General features: G+C 38.3%; 1 protein-coding gene across 1 annotated transcript in view; it reads left to right on the forward strand.

Annotated features, from left to right (window-relative positions):
- The window catches only part of ARHGAP42 (Rho GTPase activating protein 42), a 140,790-nt gene that overhangs the window by 63,493 nt on the left and 56,376 nt on the right, over positions 1-20,921 (forward strand). The window contains exon 4 of the mRNA XM_014886584.2: positions 14,577-14,648. Coding sequence (XP_014742070.1) covers positions 14,577-14,648 — 72 coding nt within the window. The remainder of the gene's footprint in view (positions 1-14,576; positions 14,649-20,921) is intronic.

A 20,921-nucleotide genomic window follows, 5' to 3' on the forward strand; every position in this document is an offset into this window, starting at 1 on the left:
ACCTCTAGCTTCAATCATCTTTGCAATTGTGCATATATCAGAAAAAGGTAAATGCATTCTTTAACATTTTATAAAATGTTCCCATCTATGTAGGAAATTTGCTGATGCAACTAAGCAGCAAGTCTAAGAGACAGGAGAGGCTATGAGTGAGAGGAGGCAGAAGGGGCACATAACAGTTTGCAGCTCAAGTTGTTAGTGCCAATAGCAACAGAAACCCCACTGAGCTCTTGTCCACTGAAGGAAAAACAGGAATATGGGACACAGAGAAAGCGGGGCTTTGAAGTGTGTCCTTGTGCAATGAAAGAGTAGGTGGCATGCATGGTCTTTGTTATGTGAAAGAATTTTTGAGGAAAAGAAGGCACTGGCATATCCTGGGAAGAAATGAAAGCACAGGAGGAGATACGAAAATGGAGCTAAGGTGCAGCATATTTGTCCCAGTATATTATTTTCTAGCAGACTTTTACAATAAATTGCAAGGTATAAAAGTCACTTTTTAACTTACTGGACAATGCTTTCTCTTAATCCATTAAAAACACCTGTAAGGAGCAAGATGTGAGTTCTTTTTCACATAAATGAAAAGTACTGGAGCACATGCCTTGATGTACAGCGCTTCTGCATGTGAATTTTACTTTGCGGTGGTCAATGCATGTAGTGCGTGGGTACTCATAAGCAGCCAGGTTCTCTGTGCCATCTACCCACTGCTCCTGCTCTTTTGGGAATGGGAAGTTGCTGGATGTCATTATGCTCAGTACCTGCTCAAGAAAATGTGTTTGATAATGACTAACATTGCATTAGAGTAAGCCAGTCCACTTAAACACATCAAGTGAAGAAGAGCCAGTTGATGCCTTTTGGCTTCTAATTTCTGAGCACCCTGAAGATGAGGCATTTCTTACGACATTGTCTTAGGACTTTTATTGTCAATACCTGGAACAGGAATTTTTCAAAATATATTCATGTGAGAGTTTTCTAGTGTATGAAAACATCTTGGAGTCTGATTGTAAATGTATTTTACCTTCAGGGTGGCCAAGTTTTTTCTGTTTTCAAGTATCTCTTTCTTCTGTGTTTTAAATGTAATAGTGTTGGAGTCCTTCCTCCCAGTTAATCAGATTTAAACATCTTGCCTTCAAGTTTTTGACACTGACTCTGTAGCTGAGCTGAAGGAGTGATGGCAAGTCCTTCAGTAGGCACTGCTCAGGCCCACTGATATTTTCATAATGACTTCAGGTGTCTCAGTTTTGGTATGAATTTTGAATGCTAGGAATCTTAAGCTCTGCTTTCTGCCTTTAGCACACAGCAGGAGCCGTATTATTTACAAGAAGGGCAGTCCATGCTGTATGAACCGTCCAGCTGTTAAAGATTACTAAATCGTAGAGCTAGGACTGTAGCTTGTTGTGTTTGTTCAAAAATCAGTGTTTAGAACTGTGCTATAATGAAAATTTCTTCAAATTGATCTAGGCACCCTATTTTAGATGTGCACCTGTGGCCTGAAAACATGAATTAATAAATTCATTAATTGCTTAATAAAGGTAATGTTGCAGGAATTTAGTTTGCAAATGTCTTGATCAATTTGCTCGAGATATGACATTCTTTGTTTTTAGATTGGTTCAGTGGTGCTGCCAGTATTAAAACTTAATTATTTTCTGTTGTCACTAAGGTAGTAATCCTCTCAATGCCAGCAGAGTTTTCTGAGCAGTGCTGAATAATTCTGATACTTTCTTGCATATAACCACTGCATTTAAGAACCACCAACATCTTAAATTTTGCTCAGAAGCTAACGGGGTAAAAAAAGATTTGAGCATTAATACTCCTTGCATAATTCTGTCAGCTTTCACATGCCATCTCCCAGAGCACATTGCAGAGCCTTGCTAGGAGTTGAGAAGATCTGAGTAGTCACTGTGAGCTCCACAGTTGTTAGAGAAGGATGACATCCTAAGCTTCACTATCAGGATGATGCATAGATGCTACAGGTTTATTCCTCTGTTGCTGTTGAAGTACCTGGGAGCAGCAGCTGACACGGTAGGTCCATCAGGCTGGGACTGGCTTGTGCAGACACTCTTAATAATTCAGCAAAGTACTTTTCCTTGCATGCACTTCAGCAAAACAAATTTCAAGCAGCACTTCCCTCCAAACTTTTATTGCTAATGAGGGCCCTTTATTCAAATCCATTTCTTGGCAAGGTACATTGTGAGAGGAATGAAATCAATTTTGTTAAAAGTTACTGTGGGAGGGCAGGAGCAGCATTGTTAAACCCATGTCTGGACAATTCCCTTGGTACCATTCTTTGCATCTTAATTTCCCCATGAAGCCTAATTTACAACATGCCAGTATTTACATCTTTATTCAGTACTTGTAATACTTGATACAGAATTTGACATTTGGAATAGAGTCTTGACACATGAGAAGAGCTGTGGAATTACTTTTACTATTTTATTCAGGCTACCAAAGGGAAGAGCAGAAGTTAAAATTTAAAATTAATAATTTTCATATGATATTAATGTTTGAATTTTTACCCTTACCACGTCAACTACATTATAAAGAATAACTTTCCTGAGTTCGTTTGGGCCCCTTTTGTACCTCAGTGTTTCATCTGGGGGCTGTCCAATGTTTCAACAAACATAGGACTCCTTTGCCATTTTGTATACTGTGAGTGGGAGATGACAGACAAGTTACGTGCTTGCTCTGAATGCTTTAAAATCTAATCGATTTCCTTCAATTTAACACGTGAAACTAGAATGTGTTTGTTAATGGTCATAAAATTAGCCATCCTCCTTAATAATTCAGCTGGATTTTTTTTTTTGTCTTGACACTGACCTCTGGTATTCAATTTCTTGAGACTATTATGAAATACTAGCACACTCTCTTTTTTATTTCTCTTATCAACTGCTGTTTTTCATGTCTCCATTTCCATGTTTGTCTGGTGAATACTTTGTGTTGCTTTACCGGAAGCCTGTTTGCATTTACGTTGGTATTTTGTGTGGATCATAATATCTGAAAGTATTGCCATTTTCTCTGCAATCTCTTATTTTAAAGGGTGCAATAAATTTAAATTTTTGGTGTGATTATTTTATTTTAAAAATGAATATATTTTAAAGGTCTGGTAAAAATTTAAAGACATTTCAAAGGCTACCATCACATGGTTTTCCTATTATAACCTATGTTTATAAAAGTCTGTTAAATATGATGGTAGCAGGTAGTTTGGTCTTATTTGGGTCAAATAGTTGAGATATTTACCTTGTTTCTTCACTCACCTACCTAAATAAAATTAAATATAGCAGTCTTCTGAGATTTTAAGTAAAACAAAGCATTATGAGAAAAGAGAATATCTGACTTTTTACATGGAGCATATATGTGGAACGCGACTGTTTTCAGTAATCCATTTTTTCCTAAGCCTTTGTTTTGTGCATCTTGAAGATATAAACCAGAATTAACATAAAGGTATGTGTAGCAATTTCACTTAAGCAGTTCCCAACTCTTGAAAGGCATCTAATATTCCTCCTCAAAAAATCTGCTTTCTGAAGGCAGATGCCATTGTACTATATGCTGTAAATAATTTTTAAGGCTGTCCATAAAATGTATTAGAAGTCTCATTGCCTCTATGTGTTATCAGAGGCAGTTTTTTCACTGGGCATGTGGCAGGTTTGTAGCTTCTGACTTTACTCCTACTTGGAGTGATTGATAATATAGATCTGCTGAACTTTCTTAACTCAGCAGGAAAATTTGAGCATCAACTTTTAAAATATAAAGGAAATTTGGTTTGCCAAACCAAACCACTTAGTGGAGGATGATTATAAATGCAATATCTGTCCTCATGCAAATGGTAGGAATTGAGTAGCTTCTTCTTGGTGCTGTTTAAAGTCATGCTTGAAGTATTAGTGGTCCAGCAATGCCCAAGAATCTTATGTTTATGACCAAAACAGATTAGCATACAAGCATTAAAACTTAACTGCTGTAAAATAACAACAGTTCTGGGAGTTTAAATATAATGATATTTTCTCTTCATAAGGCAAAAAAGATGTATTAAGCTTACTGAAAATTCTCAAATGGGGAATTTAAAACAGATGGAATGAATATTTATCTTTTCCCTCCAGAGAAATCACACACAATGAATACATTAGGTGAACAAAATAATTAAAAGGAAGTAGCATTAAAAAGAAGGATTAAATGAATGTGTTGATAATATACTTTATCTAAACATGCCAAACACCACTTTTGCATCTTTAAAAACTTTTAATGTATGGAAATCTTGTAACCTTTACTTTCTTTTGCCTGCAATGATAAGTTCAGTCATAAATAACCTGCCTTATTATGCAAAACAAGAACTATTGAGACGCATTTGAAACTTGCTGCTGTAAATTCATGGTGCAAGTATTTTCATCCAAGTTCGTTTTTACCCTTCCTTACATGACTTGTCACTCACTGAGCAATATCTACAGAGTCCAGTCTTGCAGTCATTGAGAATTGTTTCTCATGGTTGCAGTTCATGAAGAGGTGAACAAACTAAGAAAAATAATTGTGAGGTGCTTGAAGTCATTAGTAAGACATGCTGCATCTTGTCTAGTTCTGTTAAATATTTGTGCCCTTGGGAATTTCTGGTGTGTTTCTATAAGATATTGCCAGTGGGTAGCATAAGATGGTTCTGGAGCAGCATGGAGTGACTAGAGTCAGATGGTAGGAACTTTTGATTTCTGATGATCCAGTTTTTTTCTGTTGGTTTCCATGCTCAGCTTCAGTGAGCTCCCTATGTGAGCCCTGTCTCTGTCAGACACCAATTAGCTGCCATATTCCAGAGTCAACTGGTGAATCTGGTGTCTTAATACCCATGAATGACAGAAAGTGTGAGTAGTGGAGGCAGCATGCTGCCAGGGGATGGAGGGCAGAATGGTTATTTCTGAGGCTGAGTGACATCCCTTCTCAAAAAGAAGTGATATGCAATGGCCAGTTTGGATTTTGACAGAAAAAATAGCCTAGATCAGATGAGAAGTTTTGATTACATACCTGTTGCAGCACTGCACATGTAATCAGTTGGTGATAAATGTAATAACTATGCTAGAAATTAATTCACTAAATGGAAGTCAGTAGATATAAAAATATTACTTCATGTTGGGATTAGACTAAGCCATTTTTTGTATGATTTAAAATAATACAATCTAACTCATGTGATCCCTATTTAGCACGATGATAGAGTTAAAATTTGACTATTTTTTATTTTAACTCTGAAGCAAATAATTTGTTACACAATTTCATTGGTTACAGTGCTTGGTTAATTTATTCTTCATCTATTTGGGAGTAAGACTACATTTGTAGTTCATCTGTTTGGTTACATTAGAAGTGCCATATACCTTTGTAAGTGTAATTTTAGACTGTGAAGTTAATATAACAATAAACTTTACCGAATCCTGTAATGTCTGTAACGTTTTTGCTGTCTCTGTTGAATCCAGCTGCTTTCTGCTGAATGAAAAGCAAATCTTGGCCAGTCCCAAATTTCTTTGGTTTATCACAGAACATTTTAAATGAGTTTGCAATATATCTGAGGGAAAACAGACTTCAAGCCCAGTGGTCCAGACGTTCATTTGCTTTCTTTTGGAAACTTCTAAATACTGTTGTATTAAGCCTTTATATATCTACACAGAATTACCTTCTTGTAAGCAGATTAGCAAACTTGAGTTTGATTGCAGACAACCTAGCAATTTAATGATGTGATGTATCTTGTCTGAATGGATGACAGGCATCCTGTGCTTATTTCTCCCCGTTGATTGGGAAGGGAAGCTTATGTGGCTGTATCAAGTCCAGAGACCATGGATATCTAATGCTGAGTGACTGAGTTAATTGCCCAGTAAGTCCTTGAGACTCTTTTTGTGTTTGTGTTGTTACTGAGATGATAATGTCCTCTGTCAGATCTTGCTGTTGGCAGTGCATGAACTGATTTATTAGGGGACACCTGAAGTTCCAGATTTTGTGTGATAGCTGTTACTTGAACTCCAAATATGCTTTCTCTTTATTATCTTAATGCCAATACTTAGAGTTAATACTTCTCTGTTGTTCCTTGGCCCTAAAACAAGTTAACCAGTGTTAGCACAGCATGGTCTTAAAGCCCAGGCTTTCCAGGGTCATTTGTAAGGCTTGACTTCCTTGGCTGATACTTTTGAGGAACAAAGGAAACTACCAAATGGGACAGAGAGAGAGCCTGAGAGGACCTCCTGGTATTTGATATTCTCCCCAACTTACAAAACAAAGTTGCATCTGGTTAATGAACACAAAGAGAGTCACAGTACTCTCTGCACGGTTTGCTCGTTTTTATAGTGTGTTTAGCAGTCATATTAGCTTAAGTGGGACTGTTTGTTCTTTGATGTTTGTTTGTTGTCTTTTTTTTATTTCTTTTTCCCCTTCAAGTGCAATTCTGGGAGTAATTCTTGAATTGGCTTCCCTCTTTTTTTTTCTTTGTACCATTTGCACACAAAAGGGTACAAGTACAGTCCTGATGCTAAACATGCTTTCAAGAATGATGAAATGTTTCTCTTCCTTCTCAGCTTCAATATGTAATTTCTGTTAGTACTACTCTCAGTTACAGTTGGTGTGATACTCTGTACATAATTTGCCCTGTAGCTTACCTGCACGAGAGACTGGTGGAAAAAAAGGCAGAGTTCAAATTAATGTTGGTAGGCTGTTAATTTTGTGGAGTATTATTCACCTGGTAGAGGAGAGTGAATAAACTATGAAAATATGTGGGTCTGTGTGTGAAAGATGTACTGTCTTACAGTTAGTTCAGTAATACAAATTTCTGCAATAGATTGCTTGAGTGGAAGGATTTAACAGAACTGAACTTATGATTTCAGAAGTAGCTTTAAAATATTTTTTTATTTTCTCCTTCAGTTTCTAGTTCAACAGCTTGCACCTCTTGGAGTTTTCTTTTTTGTCTTTTTCCTTTGGAATTCCTGGGGTGTCACCACAGCTAAGCATAAGTCACAGAAAGGACAGTGAGCCAGATTAAATGCTTGGGTAATTTTTGTGAGATTTGAATATATATCAGGGAAATAAACTTTAGAGTTGAAGGTCTCTTGCTGCCATGGAATTCACAGTATCCTGAAGAAGGAAAGTTTCATGGGCAGAGGGCTAGAATGAAGCGTGGGAGCAGTGAGCCAGTGTCTCCAGCAAAGGAGTCCTGGAGTCCTGCATGGACTTAAAGCAAAACTGACTATGAAAGTGGAGAGCTCTGACAGTGATAGGATCACTCTCTCTTGCACTACCTATTGTAGATTTTCTGTCTTAGAAAGTTTTGAGCTCCACTGGAAGATTTGGGTTTCATCAGGATATGAGTGGGATTGTCAAAATTCCATCAAAAAGTATCCTAAACTATCTCAGATCTTAAGGTCTTACCAGCAGCCTCCTTTACAAGATTAGGCATAGTTCTCCACAAATGAGGCTGTGTGCTTTCTAGTAAATCTTTCCTCTGTACAAGGGCTGTTCTGCCTGGAAAAGAGAAGCTTTGCAGGGATCTTCTATCAACCAGCCTTCCAGTAGTGACAGAGGACAAGGGGAAATGGATTTAAACTGAAAGAGGGCAGATTTAGATTAGATATTAGAAGGAAATTCTTTGCTGTGAGGGTGGTGAGGCATTGGAACAGGTTGCCCAGGGAAGCTGTCCTTGCCCCATCCCTGAAAGTGTTCAAGGCCAGGTTGGATGGGGCTTTGAGCAACCTGGTCTATGGCAGATGGGGAACTAGGTGATCTTTGAGGTCCCTTCCAGCACAAACCATTCTGTGATTCTGTCGCTCAAAAAAATGGGTATGGAACCAGTTTCTTTTCAGAACCCTAAATGATATAATTTCCCAGATTAAGGGGAAGTTCAGAATCTTCAGATTCATGTAGAAGATACAGCATCTGTACTTGTCTAACTTTGTCAGTTTTCCATAGCCTGGAAATAGAAAGAAGCATTGATGGGAGGGGACTTGGAGTTAATATTCAAGCCTTAAGGTACTATGTCCTCATTAGAGGACACAGAGATGAAAAGATGGACCCTTACTTCTCTGAGACATTTGTTTCTGAAATATGGGTTCTTCAAGTGAAACCCCTATCTTACTTACCTTCTCTGTAACTTACTATTTCTAGAACAGTAAATACTTCGGAAAGCAGAAAAAAAATAATCTGATGGCAAATATTTGGAAAGATGAAGCTTTCAAATCTAGTTTGTTCACTCACCCATAATTAGATGTTCTGACAGGAAAATGTATCAGGAAGCCTTCATTTACCAAGACCTCTACCAAGTAATGGCTGAAGATTGGCTCAGTTGGTCAGAGCTTGGTGCTGATACCACCAAGATTGTGGGTTCAGTCCCTGGATGGGCTTTAATGGGTCATTCTCTTAAGATTTGGAGTTGATGATCCTTGTGGCTCCCTTCCAACTCAGAATTGTGATCTGAAATTTTGTTTGCAATGTTAATTTTAAAATATCATATGTGCATACCACATTTTTTTCTATGTATATTTACACCACTTATCAGTGTGTACTTTTTAGAATATCAATGTTATGTTTAAAAAGCAGACCGTAGATCTGAATCAGATTTTTCATGACGACTGACTTTTTTGAAGGTTGGCTGCTTTTTTATCTGCCTGGTCTGTAATCAGTAAAAAGGAAAAAGCTCCTGAGGACACCTAACATCTGAAATTCTTCAGTTGTTCTTCAGATGAGTTCAGTTTTTCCTCTAATGTTTTGTGAGGACTCCATAAGGAGACTGGCCTTTCTGTATTAAAGGCAGCCTTTGTGCATATTCTCTTGTGTCATTTTTTATTATATTAAAAAACAATCTCTTCAGGTTTGACACTAACTAATGTATTTTTAAACAAACACTATGCAATATCAAGTTTTCACTTGAAAACACCTGAGAAATAAACTGATCTAGTGAAAGCATGACAGGAGGTGGAACCTGATGATCTTTAAGGTCCCTTCCAACCCAAACCATTCCTTGATTCATATGTATAACTACGCCCAGCCTTGCCTAGCATGTGACTTTTAAGCATCCCTTTGTGGCAGTATATTAATACCACTTGATACAGCTTTAGGTTTTGGTAAGAAGCTGAATGTTGCATTACACATTGTGCATGGAAGTGTCCAGCCTATGCTATTAATTGTCTGTAGTTAAAACTTCGTGGTCTTCTCAATCACCTGTAACATCAGCTTTACCTTAAATGGCAGTGGCAGTGTAATTTTTGGAAATAAACACAAGCTTGGATACTATTTGATGTCTTTTTTTTTTTTTAAGGTGAAAGGTATTAAGATAAACTTCAAGTATATTATTTGTTTTTAAGTATGTGATTCGTCTGTGTAGTTTTCTGTACAAAGCTGTAAAAATATTTACTTGCTAAGGTCAAGTAGCTACAGGCATTGAAATCCACAATATTAACTTTGTGTAATATTTACACTTTCTAACTTCTAAAACAGAAACTGTGCACTTAAATACAAGACTAGTGTTTTTTCATGGCATGTTTATATTCTTATATTGCATTAGCATGCAATTTGATACACAAGTTATACAAAAGCCTGGTTGTCTGTATTTGGTCTCAGCTGTTGTATTTGAAGGTGTATTGATTAGGAGCTGTTGACACAGGCCTCAGACTGAAAGAAAAGATATTTTGATCCGATGTTAGGAATTGTTAGGAACTTAAGATTTAAAATTAAATTATGTCTTTTTGTCCTGAAGAGAAATATTTTTCTAAATTAGAAATGCATTACTGTGCATATGTTAGCTATGAGATTTGTTGACCCCTTTGAATGAATTTGATTTGTGTTTTCTGGAAGTCTTATACTGACATGAAAAAAGTTAGTATTTGTCAGCATTCAGAATTTGTGAGTCATTCAGTATTTCAGGGAAATGAGTTCTATTTACCATGTGCTAGTGTGGTCATTCTGTGTTGCCATGAAAAGTAGTCATAGCAGATTCTGGAACAAAAAAATGTTTTTCCAAGATACATTATATAAACCCAAAAGTTTTTCACAGTTTTAAGTGTTTTGCTATCATTCAGATAAGTTTAAGATAATTCCTAATTCTGTTACTGTAAATATGCCTCACTTAAGTTGTTGCTGTTTTCTTCTGAATTGGTAAATCTGTTAACTCAGTTCTTTCTGTGACCTACCTAGTCCTTATCCCTACAAATGGAAGTACAAAGCTCAAAAGGTATTGTCAGTTCTTGTTACTTCACACTACGGTGAAGATAAAAGCCTATAAAACAATTCAGGCCTTAAAATTTCTGTCTGTATTATTAGTATTTAAAAATTAATTAGCAGCTGCATCAATGTTTTTAGGTAAATTTTGGTTTCTATCCACTGGTTCTACCAAAGTAGAACTATAGATTGCCTCGGGTTGGAAAGGACCTTAAAGATCATCCGACTCCAACTCTCTACCATGAGCAGAGACATCTTCCACTAGACCAGCTTGCTCAGAGCTCCATCCAACCTGGCCTTGCATACTTCCAGGGATGGGGCATCCACAGCTTCTCTGGGCAACCTATGGCACTGTCTCAACACCCTCACAGTAAAGGATTTCATTCTATTATCTAATCTAAACCTACCCTCTTTCCATGTAAATCTTCATCTACCCTCTTTAAGTAAGAGAATGCTGCATGTACAGGCTGTATATCATTCACTCTCCCAAATTGAGAAAAATCAGAAAACTAATTAGAAAACTCATTCAAAAAATAATGTCAACTTGAATTTAAGAAAATCTAGAAATGGAAACGTTCAGATATGTTTGCAAAAAATTTATTCTTCCTTTTCTAACATTATATAATATTTATGATTCTCTTAATGTTTGTCATTCTAATGATCAGAAGTTTTAGTAAAAAAAGAAAAGTTTAAAGAATTGCTAGCCCACAATGTCTTCGAATATAGATGTGGAGTTTCTCTGTGATGTGCGAAAACCACAGTTTAATCTCAGCGTTGGTGCATAAATTCAATTTCACAGCTAACTTCTGGAGGGAAGGAGGGTAGGTTGGAAAAGTGGATGATCATGAGTCAGAAAAGACAACTTAAGTGGCTTCACCACATTGTCTCAAAGGCTGTCAGAGTGTACTGAAATATTGCAGTTATGCAAACAGTTACCTCATAAGTTGTCCAAACTGCCTTAGAAGAAGTATTTTGAATTTTTAAATGTTTCTTTTTTTAATAAATTGTACAACTTCTGGGTGGTTTTGGTGGTACTTATTTCGATGGTGCTTTTATGAACAAGTAACCTATAACTCAGTGGAATTATATATACCAATGATAAAAATCCGAAAAAGTTTTTTAGTTTAGAAAAATCTGTTTTCTTTACTACTGTATCTAATATAGCTCTCTCAAATATCAAAGTAATATTCTTGTATTATGCTTGCTAGTACTTGTCTAGCGTCTTAATTAAAAAAAGACTGATGAACTGTCAGTAAATTAAAATTGTGCTTTTCTTTTCTTTTTCTGGAGAAAGACAATTGCTTTTGCCAAAGAAGAAACAAGCACATAATTTGATTGACTGCCACATATTAACCATGTTGAGCACTGAAACTGTGTAACATTCAATAACCATTAGATCAAGAAAATGTAACTTCTCTAAAGGTGTGACTAATCTGAATAAGTTTGGAAGGGTTTAGATCCATATTTTAAACGCAACATGGATTTCTGAAGTTGCTGTTTACAAAAACTGTTAGCCTTTTTGACATTGTTTGCCTGTTCCCAGTGTCCCTGATTTCAACCTAGCACCATAACTGAGTAGGAGAGTGATTATCATCTTGGCAGGAAAAAAAGTTACTCTATTAGGACCACACAGTGAAAATTTCAGGTTATCTAAAGCAATCAGATTTCCATAGAAATGTTTGTGGGAGTGTTGGACTGCTACTTTCACAGGACACAGAAGAGTGTGTGTGTGTGTTGGAGGGGGGAGCTGTATGCTGATTTATAACCCTTAAGAAGGAAACTGTAAGGTAGTTGCAGTGATAATAATTGACAAAGAAAGGAAATTTAAAAGTGAATATGTAAGGCAAAATTTCTTCTTTCTCCATAATTTTCACTTTCTGAAAGCTAGGCACAACCTGGGGAAAACTGATGGAAGTCTTTACACAGTGGAGCATTCTGTATTTTGTAATAGTGGCTGTTGATATGCATCTCCTGGGATTTTCTTGGGTCCTTTGCTGCTACATTCTCCCTCCTCAAAACCAAAGCCTATTTCTTTCCTAGCTCCTAATTTTTCTGGGAGATGAATTTTCACAACAGGGCTCTTGCCAGTAGAGCCTCTGAGCCCAGGGGTGAGCTTGCAGTGTATTCTGTTGATGTGGCTTAGGAGATCTATTCAGAGGCACAGACCCCATCTAGATAAAAGCCTGGCAAAGCCTGCTGTCCATTCGCACTTCATGTATAACTGTGGGAGTAATAACATTGTGCTTCAGCCCAGCAGAGCCACTTACTTCTCTGATGAATCCTCTCAGTTCCATGTGCTTCCTATGTTTATGTTCTTCCACGGTGTTTGAAGCAGGACATTCTTTTTCCAAGATGCTTCATTTGCTTTGCAGCAGCTTTGAGTGAGATGGGCAGGAGTTGTGTTTCAGTCCCTTTAACACTGCCAAGAGAACAATATATGCAGTGAGATCTCCTGGTGTGGCCTGGAGGCTGCATGACCACGGTAGCATTGAGTCAAGGGAGGAGCCAATCGGCTCCACATGGGGTCAGTTTGACTGGCAACTGGACTAGTAGTGATTGCTGGTATCAGAGGTAACTACCTATTAATATACATATGTCTTCCTTAATTTAACTGTGACATATTTAGCAATGAATCTGAAGGGCAGAGAAAAACTTACGTTGGGATGTGGGAAAAAAAACAAAACAACTGCATCCACATTTCCATACCAGTGACTCCAGCAATCATTTGTGATTTCTTTGTGTGTTGCTGAAAGCCACATACATGCTCTGTAAGCTATCAGAACTTCCAGCTGCTGCTTCCAGGCGTGTACACTGCAATTTTGTTTGGTAGTGGGCAAGTCGTTTAAGTTTTGCATTGCTGTTAGTCTGCTTTAGTGATCCTTGGGATTGAAATTATCTTTTGCTAAGTGCATGCACTTTACCTCGTAAAAGGTGTTGAGTCCCAGTTAGATTGCTGGATGACAGCTATTACTGGGAAGCATCCACTTGGAGTAGTGGATGTAGTCTGGTCCAGTGGAACTGATAGAGGATCTTGAATGCAATGAAAACATTCCTCCTCATCCTCTGTGCCTGATTTTTGTTTTTAAATGTAGTACATTTTGATCATGATATCACTGAGCATTGCCATTGCTCTCTTTGGACTTCATAAGGGTGTCAATAAGAGTCTCAGCTTCTCCTAAAACTTTGCCTTGCTAAGAGATGTGATGATTCTGTGGTGTTTCCAATTGTAATGTTAGGTTTGGGAAGAAAGAAAGTGTGTTTGTATTTCAGTGGGTTTATTCTAGATGGTTTTTATTACAGCATTTTGGGAAGTTTTTGTGCTCAGCTGACAATATAACTTATCAATTACTGTTATAGAAGAATCGTATTTGGCTTAGGTACATATTAGCTTTGCCCAGAACATTAAATCTGCCAAAGCCCAAATGCTGAGTATTGGTAAAGACTGTACTGGTGAGGAGAAAAAAAGCTACTTGTGCAGAAAAGCCAGTTTTGTCTGTAGTCAGTATGATATAATACTGCAGTGTGTTTTAATGTACTTTATTTCTGATATGTTGACAGTTTTTAGTTTCTCTGATTTTCATCAGCAAAGTAAATTTAATTGGTTATTCTTCCTGTCCCTAAAAGACACATAGGGAAATTATGCTACCTTTCCTTGGCATGATGGCTTGGCTGCCATTTGTATTCTGCTGCATGTGTGTTTCCATTCCCAAATGACTACAGACTGCTTTGGGTGATTGCTGCTGGGAATGGGTTTCAGGGAGGAGTTCCCAGGACTGGATTTACACTAAATAAACAGAGGCCATGAGGGGAAAACTGTGTTTCATTAAGAACTCTGGTTTAGGATAAAAAGGGATAAAAATAGCTGTGGGACATCTCAAATTAGTTTAAAAACTAGAAAAGTGAAGGAACACGATCTAGAGTATTTTTTTAAGTGCCCACTTATCTTTTTAGAGTTTTCTGCCTCACTCTCTTCTGTTCAGTGTACATAGGTCTATAATCCAAGGGGATAGGTGAAGAAATTCAGTTGTCAAAGTTTCAGATTTCATAAACACCGACTTTTTTAGTCAGTGCTGTCAGTATCCACGTTTGTTTTCTTTGTTTTGCCAAAACATATTCCTGAAAGTTTTTGTTTTCTATTCTAATTTTAACTTGCTTAAAAGAAATGGATGTTAAGTACCAGAAGACCTTCTGCATATTAGAGAGAAAGTTGCTGCATCTTCCATTACAATTCCTTTAGTTATTCATAAATATGTTTTGTAGTAGACTAGTGTACATGTGTGTTGTATGCTTTGTGTAAAGAAAACATAATTAATTGCTTTCTGCTCTTACCAGAATGTTTCAGACATTGGCAGAGTTATGGTGACTCCACTTTCTGCAAATACTCTGTATTAAGAAGATATCTTTTATGTTTAACTTTGCAGATCCAGAATGCTAATGATGTGCTAATAGCACCACTGGAGAAGTTTCGAAAAGAGCAAATAGGAGCAGCAAAAGTAAGTGGCTGAGGTTGTTTTTCATTTCATGTTTATTTGAGTTTATCAGTGTGTTTTGAAGGCTGGACTGAAAACAGGCATTTTCTATTCAAACAGACTTGATGCTATCCTCATTAATATGTTAGTAAATGATACTAAATTCTTTGCTTCAGAGGAGGAGACAATTTAGAAATGGAGCTTAAAGACTGATAATATGCAAAGAGCACAGCTCTTGCTACTGTTGCACATTCCTACCATCTGGCATTGTGTTCATCTTCTGATGTCTGCATTTTCATTATGCTGCGTCTTGGGTTAACCCAGAACCACAGGGAGGATTCAAACAGCTGCTATGAGTTTCTCAAGAGGATATTGTATAAAGACAGAAGACAGTTTCAGCATGATCTCTGCCTCTGCTTGCCCTGTCCTCTTTACATGGCTGATGCAGTGCTGTGGTTCATGTTCATTTTGCCAGAGTATTCATCTTAATATTCTCCAGGGATTGTCCCATAGTGGAAGTGCTTCAGTTGGTAATTTTATCTGGTTCTTTGGTGTTAAGCATTATGTGAGAGAGACAACGCAGTTTGTCTATGCCAGGGTCCAGTAGTCAGTTCAGGAAATCAGATATATTGGGGAAAAATATGTTGGAATTAACTGTTAGTCTAGAAGAGTTGTTCTCAGTCTGATCTTGAATTTTTGAGTGCCAATTGGTGACTGCTTTGATCGCAATCTCTGGGCTATGCATGGAGGCTGTGGTAGTCAGTTAGAGGTTATGATCAGTAACCATTCCTTCTCTCTGCATAAATACACTATTTCTGAAGCATTTTTCATCTTATATTAGTGCTCATACGAATTTCTGGGAAACTTTCCATTTGTAAAGTTAAAGGAGTACAAGAAAAAGCTCTCTGATGTTGCAGCTGAAGTTGTGCTTGTGCTGTACTCAAAGAAACTCTGAAGAAGACCAGAGCTATTGGAAAGAGACACCAAAGGTTTATACTTCTTGTACTGCTGTTGTGAATGTGTATCGAACACATGGGACTGCTTCCACACAGGAACTAAGCAGATGTTTGTGAAGAATTTTTACTGCGAACTTGAGGTCAGATTTCTCTGAAGTGGGTGTTCTTTACCCTTTCACTTGATATGTTTTTGTGTACAACTACATTCTTCTCTAGTCCCACCCCTATGCTGCTGTGAGATGCAGGGCTGGGAGCTTATTTACCATGCTGCACGAATCAGAATTTAATCCCAGCACAAAATTATTTTTAGTTGGTTTTAGTAGTGTCATCCAGTTCTTTGTAGTACTGTTTCATTTCATATTCTCGTAGTTTAAGGGATATCATTCTTCAGAACACCCTATTTGAAAGCTCAACCCACCATACTATTGTCTGTCTTGCTCCATGACAGAGACAATCCATAGGTGGTCCACAGGACTCTCTGCTGAACTCTGTAAGACACTCAGGTTTCCTTTGAATATATCACTCAGTAGATGCCAACACCTACATAATGATCTAATTGAAGATGACTCCTTTGTTTTTTGTATGATCAAGAATATTAAAGGCAGGGCACTGCAGGACAGGTTGAGTCCTCTCTGTTTGCTATATCACAGTGGCTGGTTTCTTTTCCATATCTCTTCCGTGTAAAATATGGGCATCTGCTCCTCTTAGAGGTGTTGTTTTGACTTGTCTGTGGTCACACTACACTGTACAGAATGAGTTCAAGAGGGAGCCTGGCTCAGCTTACTCTTATTCCTGTGTCTAATGCACTTCAATATGCAGTGCTGTGTGTTTTGAAGGATACTTGGCTTGACAGATGGATACCCTAAAGAGAGCTTTCCCAGGTTATTGTTTTATAAAATGTCAAACAAACATACTTTCTTGCACTGCACATGAAGTTCAACTGCCAGACTCAGAAATGAGAGATGCAGAACACCGTCATAACCAAGTGTGATACATTTGCCTTTGAATTGATTTTTATCAGTGGAAGCAATTACAGTTGGCCTTTAACTAAATGGTATCAACACAAACAAGTCAGAGCTTAATTACATTCAGTATTGTTTTTCTAGTAATTACAAAATAGCATGGTATGATCTAGGAATAATGAGACCCATATGAAATAGAGTAGAAATTTGGGCCTTGTGAAACCCATTATTGGTAAAGTGGAGAACATGATCAGATTGCTTACCCCTACTTTGGTTCACTGGGATCAGCCCTTGAGCATTTATGAGCTCTTATAAATATAGAATGAGCTGAGCTTGCTGGTCATTTATCTCCAGTTAATGAAGGTTTGCAGAGATTTGGCTCTTTGAACTCCTCTGGGATGATCTGTGCTGATAGTCAAACAAAAGATATAGATGTTTTCTTGTTTGGATTTTAGCAGCAAGTTCCACAGAAGACTGAGAATGTCACTTTTTATTTTTGGTCTTTTCTAGACGCATCAGTTGAGTGGACTTTACCAGGTCCACAGCAGGTGTGAGCTGTTTTTTTCTCTGTAGTCTTGGTCTACAACAGTGTGTAGAACGGTATTCACAGCAAATCCAAACTTGCTTCTGTTTTACTGTCATCTCTCTCCTGCCCAAAATGCCAAAACATTTCTGTGTACATGTTGCTATTTGAAGAGAAACTGGAGATGTCCCAGCTGACTGGAAGCTGGTGAAAGTTGTCCCAGTTTTCAAGAAGTGCAAGAAGGAGGACCCTAGAAACCACAGGCCTGCTAGTCTGACTTCAGTGCCTGGTAAAGTTATGGAGATTATTCTGGGAGGTATTGAAAAACACCTGAAAGACAATGCAGTCATTAGTGACAGCCAGCATGGCTTCATGAGGGGAAAGTCCTGCTTGTCAAACCTGATTTCCTTTAATGACAAGCTAACCTACCTAGCTGATCAAGGGAAGCCAGCTGATGTAATCTTCCCATGCTGTCACAGGATCCTTCTGGGCAAAATGCCCAGCATTCAGCTGAATAAACATCATGTTGTGGGTGAGAATTGGCTCATGGGTCAGACACAAACGGTTTTAATGAGTGGGGTGGCATCAGACTGGTGACCTGTCACTAATGGGGTTCCACAGGGTTCCATCCTTTACCCTGTGCTCTTCAACATCTTCATAAATGACTTGGACACAGGTCTGGAAGGGACACTGAGCAAGTTTGCAGATGATGCAAAACTGGGAGGAGCTGTTGACAGAGCAGGGAGGCCCTGCAGAGAGACCTTGACAGATTAGAGCACTCTGCAGTCACCAACCAGATGAAATTCGACAAGAAAAGGTGCTGGATTCTGCACCTGGGATGGAGCAGCCCTGGATGTAAGGACAGGCTGGGGAATGAGATGCTGCAGAGCAGTGCTGCACAAAGGGACCTGGGGGTCCTGGTCGATGGCAAGTTGGACATGAGCCAGCAGTGCCCTGGCAGCCAGGAGGGCCAACCCTGTCCTGGGGGCATCAGGCACAGCGTGGCCAGCTGGGCAAGGGAGGGGATTGTCCTGCTCTGCTCTGAGCTGGGGCAGCCTCACCTCCAGTGCTGGGTGCCACAATATAAGGCAGGAAGCTGTTAGAGAGTGTCCAAAGGAGGGCTATGAAGGTGGTGAAGGGTCTGGAGAGGAAGCCATACAAGCAGACACTGATATCACTTGCTCTGTTCAGCCTGGAGGAGAGGAGACTGAGGGGAGACCCCACTGCAGTCTGCAGCTTCCTTGTGAGGGGAAGAGGAGGGGCAGGCACTGATCTCTTCTCTGTGGTGACAGTGACAGGACCTGAGGGAATGGTCTGAAGCTGAGTCAGGAGAGGTTTAGGTTGGATATTTAAAAAAGGTTTCACTAGAGGGTGTTTGGGCACTGGAACAGGCTCCCCAGGGCAGTGGTCACAGCACCAGCCTGACAGAGTTCAAGAAGTGTTTGGTCAGGAGTTGGACTTGGTGATTCTTGTGGATCCCTTTCAGCTTAGCGTATTCTGTGATTCTGTGGATGGTGCAAACTCCACAGAATAGCTGATAGTAATGTCACATTTCTAGAGCTGTCACTTTGCAATTAATTTGCATGATAATATCTTATGGACAAATATTTAAAGAGATTGGATATAGAAGCACGAGACTGATATGCCTTTAGCATTGGCAATGTTAGCAGTAGCTAGAAATCCAAGCAGCTGTTGGGTCTTGGACTCTGTCTTCTAATCGGATATTACAAATTTTAGTACCCTGTTAAGCTGTGTTTCCAAATTTGTGGAAGAAAAATATTATTAGACAGTTGTGTTACCAATATAGAGAATACGAAATTATATTAGGTACTACTGTCAGATTTTGCTTGGAGGAAGATTATGTGAGAGAGCGCTTAAAAGTGATTTCTGGGCTTTCTTCTTTCTTTTATAAAACACTAGATAAAATTCAGTTGCAGATAAATACAAGCAAACTCCACCCTCCAAGAAAAAAAAAGGGGAAAATGTTATAAATTATGAGAATCGTGGTTTTATTTTAGTAATAAATAAGTTCACACATTCTTTGTTACTGTGATGAATATCCTATAGCTGTTTTTAATATAGACACTGAGAATATTTAATTTTTTCTTCAAAACTATAATGAGTTTAGGCAGAAATATGGTCACAGGAATCAAAAGAATATGAGGGATAAAATATATCTTGTTGATGTTCCAAAGCTATATTTTAAATACAAGAACAGTATAAACTCAGAGTGCAAAGTTCAAGTGTTTTTGGAACATCACAAGAATAACATTAAAGACCAATTCTTCACATGCACTTCAAAAACCTGAAGGTACCCAACAAATTTGAGAAACATTTCCCATAAAACATTAGTGTTTGTAATCTAACCAGTAATATACAAAAATCTACATCACTTGCTCTTCTTGATTTATACTACTTGCTCTTTTGTTTCTATTGCACATATTTCAGTTATTCCTTTTCTGTACACACTCAGTTTAAATAAAGCTGAGTTCTCTCCAGAGACTACACAAACCCAGCTTTGCATTGGACAGCCTGTTGATTTACTCCATCTGAGTTTAAAAAAATGACCTCTCCAATTATTGTAGCAAGGCGAGCAGAAGCCGGGTGAGGTAACTGGGAAAGGATTCCAGGCACGAAGCCTTTTGCCTTATTTGGTCAATGTGGTTTGCGAGGCCCCAGCTGGTAACTCTGGTGAGCTCATTGTGTGATGTGTTATGGACAATAAAGCCAAACCTTCCTCTTTTCTTTCTATCCATTGAGTACAGTATTTAGCAATATTTGTTCCAATGTTCACTGACCTTCAATACAATTTAGATCAAAGACAACAGAAGCAATTTTGGTTTTAAGGCTTGAAAGGAGAGTTTTGTTCCCTCCCTACAATTCCATCTGTTTGTTTCATAAAATAATTTATTTTGGCCAGGAGGATTAGTTTTTATCATTATTTAATTTCATTCATTTATTCTAAGCTGTGAATTCCTTTCTACTTGGGAAACAAATCCATATTCACTGCTGGGATTAATTTTCCTGCATCTTTGCTCACATCCATCTTCACATGTAGGCATGCAGGACATAACACGTTCTCTCTGTATTTAATTTGGATTGTCTGGAAATTGAGGAGCGTGAAACAAACAAAACCCCCATTTTTTAAGGTCTGTCAGAAAGCTGTCAAAGCAGAGTTTTAGACAGATATCTAAGATGGTTAGAAATACCAGATTGACCATTTGGTGAGCCAGTTTCCTCGATATCTGATCAAACCATAGCACTTGTTGTCCTTTAACTGAGAAAAATGAGTGACCTTGCTGTAGTAGGTCCGGCAGGATGTGTTTCATTACAAGTAGTGTCTGTCACTCAAGGTTTGGTATTTTCATCCACTAGATATGGTGTGTTTTCATCTCAGTCTGAGCCATGAAGGGAGAGGGCCACGAGAAGGAAGTACAAAGAGAGGGCAGGCAAGGATAACTGTTGATGGCTAAATGTTTGGAGTTAAAATGCAACAGTTTCTCAAAAATGGTTAGTACCAGTTACCCGATATCTTTTTTGATAACTTACTATATAGGCAAGGAAATGCAGGGGATCAAACCTATTTGTGTTTCAGCCAGGCTTTTATAACACTCTACATGAGCCATTGTAATGTAGTTTAGATGGGGCTTAGTATGAGAAACCCAGTCTGTCAGAGGAACTAGCTCATGGGGAAAGGGCAGTGAGTTTTGTTTATGGAGAGAAGGTCTGGTTAGAGAGAAGTCACCAGCTAGAAGATGCCATGGGGCAATTTGAGATCAGTATGTTGTTTTATTTTTGGTGGTGACCTGGTAAAAAAAATCTGGTGGTATTGCCATGGGTTGCTGAGATAGAGGAA

This window comes from Sturnus vulgaris, chromosome 2 (assembly GCF_052056855.1).
Source record: "Sturnus vulgaris isolate bStuVul1 chromosome 2, bStuVul1.hap1, whole genome shotgun sequence".
NCBI classification, from domain to species: Eukaryota; Metazoa; Chordata; class Aves; order Passeriformes; family Sturnidae; genus Sturnus; species Sturnus vulgaris.